The sequence below is a fragment of the Grammomys surdaster genome, unplaced genomic scaffold (assembly GCF_004785775.1).
Source record: "Grammomys surdaster isolate TR1022 unplaced genomic scaffold, NIH_TR_1.0 126219, whole genome shotgun sequence".
NCBI classification, from domain to species: Eukaryota; Metazoa; Chordata; class Mammalia; order Rodentia; family Muridae; genus Grammomys; species Grammomys surdaster.
Genome location: NW_021621022.1, coordinates 8,251,865 through 8,262,163, shown reverse-complemented (window position 1 = coordinate 8,262,163; position 10,299 = coordinate 8,251,865). Strand labels below are relative to the sequence as shown.

Sequence of the window (10,299 nt, the reverse complement as noted above, 5' to 3'; positions counted from 1 at the left end):
TCCGGCTTAAGCAGGATGTTCTCAGGTCACTAGGACTGTGCCTCTGAAGGGAGGTGGGCCCCCACCCCTCTCTCTTGGCTGAGAAGCAGTGGTTCTGTGTTAGTCCTTGCTCTTGCCACACTGTGCTGTCTCAGCACTGGCCCCAAACAAGGCCAAAGAGCACAAGACACCACTGAGGCCGTGAGATGAATGAAATCTTTCTCTTTGTAAGCTGTCTCAGGAATTTGTTGTAGTAACAGGAAGCCAACACAACAACAGCCAGCAAAATGTTCTATAAAGGGACATTTTTTCAGATCTTACAAGGCCACGAAGTCTCTGTTTTTTTTGTTTTTGTTTTTTTTTGTGGTGGGGCTTAGATTTCAGTCTGCCTTGGAAGCTTTATGCTTTTGCCTCAGCCTCCCCATGCTGGGATTACAAGTGTGTGCCACTTTGCCTAACTTTTTTTTCTATTTTAAAAAACAATTTTTTTTTTTCTTGAGATGATACTGGCTGGGAACTTCCTACGTAGATCAGGCTGGCTTTGAACTCACAGAGATTTATCTACCCTGCCCCTCAAGGGATTAAAAGTGTGCATGTCAAGTCCTGCTAAAACAATCCCTTCAGAAGTTGAGAACAATATTCTTAGCTCAAAGGCCTTCCAGACTCGATATGCTCATTAGGTCTTACTCCAGAAGCTCTCAGCAGTGCAGCCCTGGGAACTGAGTCAGGATTACTTTGAAAAGTCAGACTGGTCCTTGCAGCAGGGGTCCCATTACAGGCTGAAAACAGAGCGCCTGCTTGGTCCCATTCTGTCCCCAAACTGCAAGAGCAGCATCAGACCAGCATCTTTTCTTTACCTAAAGTAGAGGAGGAATCTTAAAGAAGGCAGGTTTCAGCAAGTTCTTATACTGGCTTTTTCTTGCCTTTGTTGTAAAGACAAATGCCCCAAATTTGAAATGGTGTTTACATATTTTCAGATTATGGGGCTTCACCATTCCTCCTGCCTGGCATCAGGAGAGAGGTACAACTAAAGTCTAACACCACCCTTCCTCTTCATCGTCAAGGCCACAGACAGTTCACAGGGCACACACACACACAAACACACAGACACATGTATGCAAGTGTATGCATACACACACATACACACACACACACACACCCACACACCTGCTCAGAAATTCAAGGGAAAGGTGCCAGCATGGTGACAGCTAAGGACTCCAATGACCAGCTTACCTGTGGCAGGACTGAAGCTGCTGTTGGCTTTAGAAACTCACCCTCTCAAATTTATTCCAGTGTATGTCCCCTGGGACATGATCCACATAGAGGCCAACGCCATGGCCCTAGCTCCCACCAGTGTCTTTCATCTACAACAGTCACTTTGAAGAGATGAGGAATTTGGGTTTCTTTCATAAATGTGAAGTCTTATGTGGCTGATGTGACATACGCCACACCTTTTCTCTAAGGGTGACAGGGCTTTGGAGTAACTGTTCTCTCTCTCTCAGAGTTCTGACTAAGCAGCTGAAGGTTCTTCAAATATCCATCTGCTGCTGACTACTTCAACTTAAGAGTTATGGAAATAGGAAATATGTGCTTTACCACTACCACCACCAAAACAAAACCACCTCCATGTATAGGGATCCCCCACATTTCTGACCTAAATGAACAGCACAAAAATGAACGCACGAACGAACGAAGCTCCCACCAGCCTCACACATCCCGGTTGTCCTTTTCAGGTTTCTGCTTAAAATGTCAAATTTGTTTTCAATGTGTGCATTTATTTTTTATTTTAAATTCAGGCTCTTCCACGTGTGGGCTTACAGTGCCATTGCCAACGACAGCTGCAACCACAGTGTGACTGTCAAGCAATGTGTGGGGCATCCTGAAGAAAAACAGTGAAGAGATCTGAACAGTGGCGTGACAGCTTAGAAGTGGAAGAGCCTGGAGCAGCTCGACAGCACAGAGCGGCCGCTCAGCGGCATCGGACATCTGCAGGGCACACTTCTGCTCTCAGACCACTAGACCAGGAGCTTTAAAAACTTTCTGGTTTAAAAACAAACAAACAAAACAAATGAACAAACAAAACCCAAGGCTGCTCTGAGAGGGCAACAGAGACCCCAAGCACAGGGCAAGAGTGGCTACTTTATAGGTGTGTGCTCGCCTGCAGCAGGGCACAGTTCTCCTCAGTAGCTCTCATCACTGACTACTCTTCAGTGTCACCTCCCTGTGCCACCATCTTGTCGATTTTTCATATGAAGGACTAAAGTCTTAAATCTGCCAAAACACCGATGGCGACAGACCTGAGCAGCAAATAAAACCAAACACCTCCCTTCTAGGCTGAGGTGTTTGGAGAGGAAAGAGGGTATAACTCACGGCTTGGTTCTGTCCCAGGACACTCTGAAGTCCCACCCACGCTGATGGAAACTTGCCCACTGTTCCCTTGCACAGATATCCAAGTACGTGAAAGTGCAGCATGTCCTACAAGCCTTACTGGTGTGCGGCAGATACTATACAGCACGAGCCAAGTAAAGTCCTTTTTCCCACCCCTCCATTTAAAGCTGTGTTCAATGGTAGTACCTCTAGACATCAGGGTTTACAATCAGAGGGTTTTGGTAACAGAAAGGAAAGGGACAAACAAAACTGTCTGAGCATACGAGAAACCCTGAGGCAAGAATGGCTTTTCCTGTAGAGTCTTCTTCAGGCTGATTCAGTGTCTGTCACAAGGGCCCAGGGCCCTTCTGGGAGGGCAGGCCTTCCTCTATCCACAGAGAGCCAGTGCGGGGTGCCCTGCGGTGGATGCGTCGCAGCCTCAGCAGGTAGAGAAGGATGGACAGAAGGACGACCAGGAAGCAGCCAGAGAATAGATAGTGGTTATAGACGAAGGACACGCCCCGCCAGTGTGCATGGCCAGCCCGGAAGACCTCCTGCCGGATATCTCTGCAGCATAGAGACAAACAGAAACAATAGTGAGAAGGGTACAGGAGGGGCCTGCTGTTCCTGGCTTTCCTTACCTTCAGAACGGGATAGCAGGGTTCCCTGTCAACTACATTGTTAATAGTAGAACAATGACATTTTGAGGCATGTCCTTAAGACCCTAGCATTATCATTTCATCAACAAACATCTGATAGATGCAGGTCCCAGGTTTTGTTCTTACAGGGAAGTTAATGGGGCAAACACATTCACACGGAACTTTGTATAATCAGTAACAACTCCTAAACAGAATTTCTGGAGGTGATCCAACTTAGAATACTAGATAAATATGGTTATAAATGTGGATCATCTGAGCTAGGTCTGCGAACTTGAATGAAGAGAGCGGTATGTCTTTATGTGACCAAGTGTGGACTGGAATCCAGTATCTCCTTTGGTCATGAATCTACACAGACAATGCCAGTCTTAAAGAAAAGTATTAATGGACACTGCGGTGATAAGGACCCATTATGAAGGGCGATGCCTCAGCTGTCAGTCATCATCATGCTGAAGGAACAGACATGATGGTTCTGCTACCAGACATGACAAGAGTGTGTGTTAATAAAGATGTATTCCTGCATCACAAATCTGTCTGCTACAACAGTGTCATAACTGCGTTTCAATGCAATGGTTTCCTTTGCAATCCTAGACACTATATGAAGGAGCCCAAAGTCATAAGGATCACCACTAAACGGGCCCTTCTGCAGGGTTAGGGAACAGACACATGGGACACAGGCTGGCATTACAGAGAGTTGTTATGTTGTGGGAGAAAAGGAAGCCCTGGGGAGGGAGATGGAGAAGATCCAAGTTAACTAACTCAAGTGAGTCTGGCTCGTCTCACAGCTCTGACAACACAGCCACAGAATACAGCCACCAGGAGGCAGTGTGCTCCAGAGAACCATCGGTTGGGACTCTCCCAAGCCTACCTCAAGGGCAGAAAGCGGGTCCTGTAAAGGATCGCCCCCAGGGTCCACTGCACTTCCTTGTCATACACCTGCAAGGCCGTTTTGAGATTTTTGTATGTGACAGGAAAGGAGAAGCCTCTGTGGAATACCTCAAACATCCAGGCTGATTTGAAACACTGATACCTACAAATACCAAGCACAGGCATGGGTCAGACAGTCACTAGACAGAATGTCCCCAGTTTGCAGCAGACCAGCTCTGAGAAGGTGACACATATGTGCTGCTAAGTGATTATTTAGCTCAGGTTGTTGCCCCTCAGGTTGTTGCCCTACACAGAGAACAGTTTACCTGTCAGAACTGACCAGCCTGAAACAGTGTCATTCAATCACTACTGTGGGATGCTACCCTCCACATGCCTTCAGCACACCATCATTTAATAAACAGATGCTTCCACGTTCCATCTCCTTGAAACCCCAGTCTCTTTATGACAGAGGGAAAAGGCAGGAGGATCCTTTTCGGCCCATCCTCAATGTTTACTAGAGTCCCCTCCCCCTCTTACGAAGTACTGGACTAAGTAAGTGATAAAGCATGGTAACAAACAAGACTCAGTCCCTACCCAAGTGACTTAAACAAAGGGATCTTATAAACCATATCATTAATGTCCTGGGGAGTCAGGCTGAAGGAACAGGAAAATTGAAAGGGGCAGCATCCCATGTAACTCTGATGTTCAGAGCAAACAGGTACAAAGAGGAATTTGTGTGGAAAGAATTTCAAAACTGAGCAGAAAACCCATAACAAAAACGTGTCCCATTTGAAAGAGGCCAAGGGTAGAGAAGGACGATAAGGAGGGTCACCCGGCAGATTAGGACTCAAGTGTCCACCACTTACTTAAGTCGATGGAGGTCAGCATGAGAGGCATACAGTCCTCGGTCAAAGCGTTCCCGTAAGATCGACCACTTTGTTGCACAGTAATCCTGAAAACAGTTTCACCCCAAATAAATCATCCCTTATAAAAGCTTATTAAAACAACTTTTCCACTTACAAATGGCTTACCAAGTTCCTATTCATACCAAGCACAGAAAACACACAAGCAGAGAGATGTCTGTACAGTCAACTCGAGGCCTGGGCTCTGTGAGTCCCTGCAGACCAGTTAACTGTATTTGCCCTTTACCCAGGAATCCTGCCCACCACCAAACTCTCCAAACTCATTTAGTTCTCCCATCCTCACAGCACCAGAACAAACTCTGGCAAGGTGAAACTGGTTTTGGCCTGTTCAAACTGAGTCCTTGGGTTTGGGGCAGACTGAGCACTCGGGGAGGATGGTGATGGAAAAGTCACTTGGAGTCACATTAACTGGTCACACACTCACACTGTCCTTCTGAAGGGCACTGACCTCCCAACATGACTCCTCCTCACCTTTCTACTGGATGAAGGAGCGGGGACTTAGAGAAATGCTGTGACAGGGAGCACGAGGGAATGAGGCAAGAGGAAGGGAAAACATCAGGAATGAAGAAGCAAGGTGGGGGTGCACAGTGTAAGGTCATGCTGCTCGCTGTGCTCAGAGGACACTGAGCTAGTGTGACAGGCTGAGATGAGTAGACTTCAGCCTGTGAAACGGCTTAAGACTTTACATAGTACAGCAAGGTGACGGCATGAGAGCTTCAGACAGAACACCCCAGGACAGCACGCAGGTGAGCACCAGAGAGACCAAACACTGACAGCTCCTGGTGAGCCAGAGGGTTGGCAAGGACTGTCAATAACAGGAATCAGGGACCGGCTTGAGGAATACTCATGAGAGAAACTATCACTGACTATAGGGGTGGGCAGGGGCATCTGGAAGACAGAGAGGCAGAGGGTTCGGGACACGGCTCAGTAAGACAGCATTTGCCCAGCATGTACAAGCCCGGGACTCTATCCTCAGCACTATAATAAAATAATACAAGAGCCATGTCTGGAGGAAGGGAACTGGATGGCTGGTAATCACTAAAATGGCACAAAAGAGACAGACAAAGAGAGGACTTGATTTGTCTAGAATCATGAAACTCAATGGGTTAGGATCAGAGACTGACTGTCAGCATCCAGACAACCACAGCACACATGGGACAATCGATGAACTGAAGAACTTGAAGGGCAATGGGCTGTGGCTGAAGACAAAAGCCATCGAGGCTGATGACATATGACAGGGCAAACCTCTGTCAAAGAGGGAGAACAGAGGGAACAAGATCATAGGCGTGTCCTGGCTGCTGAAAGGATTTTGAGATGTGGCAATCAAAAGTGAACTCAAGGCTTTGTTGTGTACATTCCTGTGATGACACGGTTAGTCGAGCTTAGGCTTTCTTCTATGACTACTTCCTACAGGACAAGTGAAGGGAGAGGACAGATGTTTCCCTACAAGAACAATGGAGTCAGGACCTGCAGCCTCACGGTCTCTGTTTATGCTCTGGAGACAGCATAGACTTTCTTGGGACATTACCTTGGCAGCTTTAGTAAATTTAGCAGCATTATAGTCTCCCCCCATTCGCAAGACATCCTCGGTGCAATAGTAGAACTCAGAGAAGCCATAGAATTCACTGTTCTGGAAGTGGATTGGAGGCTGGTAGACACCATTGAGGGAAGTCTGTGTCTCATTGGTTTTGTTCATGAAAGGCTGGAGGGTCTCTCGACACAGGTCAAAGTCTCCTGTTCCCCGAAGGTACAGGGTCTGCCCATTTTGCTGGATCTCATCTTTAATGTCCAGAGGCAAGCAGGGGTCCAGGAACGGAGCATCAGGGGTCAGACCAGTCTGTTTGCCCAGGAGCCTGTGGGACAAAGAATAATTTACCATGAGACCCATGCTACATACACTGTGCTTTGGACAAGTGGCTGCAAGCCAGTGTTCTCCTAACATGGGTCCCACAGACTTGAGCACGGGAATACAAAGTGTTCCAAACAAAGTTAGTAAAACAGTCACCCAACCCTCTCGCAGAGATCCACAGTCACATACAAAAGCATGCTGAATCCAGGTAAACAAGGAGTGAGACGACCCGACTTTTCATCTACTTACTGTGTGTGTGTGTGTGAACGGGTATGCAGCACAGCATGCATTATGGAGATCAGAGAACAGCTTGAGCAAGTAGGCTGTCTCCTTCTACATGTGGGTCCCAAGGACGCAACTCAAGTCAGTAGGCTTGAGCAGCATGTGCCTTCAGCCACAGGGCCCCTCGAGGCCTGACCTGATGCTTTTGAGACCCATCAATATAATCTGACAGGATGTCTGCTGAGGACCCAGCAACCATGTGGCCACACCCCTATTCTGCCACTACTGCTTGGACCATACAGAGTTGGGTGTAGGGTGACTGTGAAAAGAACCAACTTGTCCTGGAAAACCCGGTTGGCTGTTTCATAAAAATAAGATACATACAGACTGACAGAAAGCTGTTGTCAGATTATGCATGGAAAGTTAGAGAACTGGGGAAAAGTAAACCCTAGAAGGATGTGGGATCAAGTTGCTTGGCAAAATGTCAGTCAGTTGCAGATGTTCTTTACAACAGTTGAGCCAAACTGACAGGTCAGTGAAGACGCAGTGTGTGCAGGGGGTGATGGACGGAGCCCAGGAAGAGACAGTAACCCACAGGCAAGACCATCCAGTGAGCATGGGAGCAAAAACACAACGAGGAAGGCTTGAGTCTCCTCATCTGGTTGTATCATCCCCACTGTCATCACCACCAATCAGCTACTGGCCTAGAGAGCAGAAGGCTTTATTATTGCTGTTGTTGTTAGTCAACTACTGGCCTAGACAGCAGGAGGCATTATTATTGTTGTTGTTAATAGTCAACTGCTGGCCTACATGGCAGGAGGCAGTAGCTACTTTTGCTGCACTATCAGCTCTGAGGAAGCCTGTGAAAAGAACAGTTAGCCTTGTTGTAACTGCAATACATGAGGCTAGTCACATCCAAGAGTTATCCTGTTAATTAACCCATCCTCCTACTGTATGTGTGAATATTTACACAATCGATAAACAGAAAACCAAATTTTTTACAGTGGAAGTGATGCTAGTGTCAGGTACTATGGACTCCCAGGTCTGATTGTCTTTGGTACTATGGACTCCCAGGTCTGACTGTGTTGGGTACTATGGACTCCCAGGTCTGACTGTATTGGGTACTATGGACTCCCAGGTCTGATTGTCTTTGGTACTACTTGGGTACTATGGACTCCCAGGTCTGACCGTTAGGAGTTGAACCCTGCTGGAGTCACTTGCCCTCACTGACAATCTTTTCTAACAAGCTGTGCATTCCTCCCATCAGAGTTATTCATAATGTACTTGAGTGCAATCAACAATGGTCTTTGCCATAAAATTATTTATTCTAAAGAAATGAACTACCACTATAACTAGCAGAGACAGGTATGAATTTCAAGGCTCAATTAATGGCATGCTTATAATTATCAGGAGTTTTAAGCAGCTAAATGTGTGTCTCACACTACTATTTCTGTGTTCTGTGTCTAGCTTAGGAGCATATACATTATACAAAACTTTTTTTTAAATTAAGAGCACTGATTGCTCTTCTAGAAGATCTAGGTTTGATTCCCAGCACTTACATGGAGACTTACAACCACCTGTAACACCAGTTCCAGGGGATCTAGTGCCCACTTCTGGCTTCTACGGATACTGCTTGTATACACTGTATAGACATACACATAGGCAAACACCCATACACATAAAAATAACTAATAAAATTTTTGGAAAAGATTAAATTGGCTAAGTAAATATACTATTACTTAGCTCTAAAATGATGATTTCCTCTTAAAAACGTTCTATCAAAACAAACAAACAAACCAGATACAGGAAGAGCAAGGTGTTTTACATACACAGACTCTGTCCTTGTTTCAAGCCATTTGTCTGTTCTGATGGGCATACTTCATATAACTAACTGGTATACTGTTAAGCTTATTACTGTAATTCATTAATTCATTCATTCATCTATCCATTCATTCATTCATTTGTTGGATTCTTTTCAAGACAGGCTTTCTCTGTTAATAGTCCTGTCTGTTCTAAAACTCAATTTGTAGATCAGTGTGGCCTTAAACCCACAGAGATCTGCCTGCTTCTGCCTCCTGAGTGTTGGTATTGAAAGTGTGCTTCATTACTGCCTGGCTCTTTTCTTTTCTTTCTTCTTCTTCTTTTAAAAAAAAAAAAAGACAGGGTCCTGCTATGTACTCCTGTGTGGCCTTAAACCATGTAGACCAGGATGGCCTTGAACTCACAGAGGTCTTCCTGTCTTGGCCTCCCACGGGGCAGAACTAAAGGTGTGCACCCTCATGCCCAGCTAACCTCACAAGCATCAATCTGACAGGAGTGATGCTCTTTCCCCTGTTTTTCTTTCACATATTTTCTACACCAGAATTTCACATAAACTCAGATTTTTTTAAGTTTTCACTCATAAAAATGTGAGGAATTTTTAGTTTTATTTAGGTTTATACTTTTTGAGATAGGGCCTTAATAGGCCTTAAATTAATGATGTAATGGTTTATAGGCAAGTACCATTATACCCAGCTTAAAAATATTTTAATATCCTAAAATTACTTCAAGGTATTACTTTACTCTTAATCCCTTTTTGCTGTGGTTCTCAGTGACAGTGTCCAGTATCTCTAGAACATTCCTTATTTGAGACTTTCTGAGGTCAAGAGCAGTGGTTAGTGTGAGCCTCATGGGGGTCAGCAGTGTGGCATCACTGTCTGAGCTTTCCCAGGCCTTTCAATCAGCCACAGTGTCAGTCACTCAGGAGCAATGTCATCTAGAGTGATGCGAGGGTCCCACTCTATCAGATGGAGAGAGAGAAAAGGTAAGCACACACACGGGTGAGACAGGGGCTGGTGGCAGCTAAGAGAAGGTACTTGACCTGACTCTAGTTTTGATGAGGAGCAAGATAGCCTGCAGGTGCCTGCTGAGGAGGGGCAGCGGCTGTACCTGTTTTTCTGAACTGTGCTGGCAAATAGTCTGTCTTCATATCTCTGCCGAGCAGCATTGCCACCAAACCCAAGAAATGTGGCCACATAGACTCGGTACACGTGCTCAGTCTGGTGGACATCACACCCCAGGTTGAATTCAGCTAACAAGTTTTTAGCTACTTCTTCCTGTAGGCACAAGGATGACACATTTTGGTATTTTAAAGCAACTTTAGCTCCAGTTAAAAAAGAAGGGCCTAAAAGGAGTTATATGAAGAGCAGGAGATTCTCTCTCCACTCCCTAAGAATGCTCTAGGCCTCGTTTATAATGCAGCATGATGCTAACTGAGGGACTTGCAGCTGCTGCACATGAGTGGGGCTAGGGCTTTCTGAAAAGGAGGTCAGTACTACAGTTCCCCTCGGACCCACAGATCTATTTATGTTACCTCCTGCTGTGGACACAGACCCAAATACAGCAATGTCCTGATAATAAAGACACCTTTATTTAAAAAACAAAACCAAAACAAAAC

General features: G+C 45.7%; 1 protein-coding gene across 2 annotated transcripts in view; it reads right to left on the bottom strand.

Moving 5' to 3' along the window:
- Positions 1–1,733: 1,733 nt before the first annotated feature.
- The window catches only part of Entpd4 (ectonucleoside triphosphate diphosphohydrolase 4), a 28,327-nt gene continuing 19,761 nt past the window's right edge, over positions 1,734–10,299 (bottom strand). For both annotated transcript variants that reach the window (XM_028758781.1, XM_028758782.1), the window contains exons 9-13: positions 9,792–9,958; positions 6,321–6,645; positions 4,736–4,821; positions 3,871–4,032; positions 1,734–2,913 (exon numbers count right to left, since the gene is read on the bottom strand). In XM_028758781.1, the coding sequence (XP_028614614.1) occupies positions 2,694–2,913; positions 3,871–4,032; positions 4,736–4,821; positions 6,321–6,645; positions 9,792–9,958 (960 nt within the window). In that variant the 3' untranslated portion in view covers positions 1,734–2,693. The remainder of the gene's footprint in view (positions 2,914–3,870; positions 4,033–4,735; positions 4,822–6,320; positions 6,646–9,791; positions 9,959–10,299) is intronic.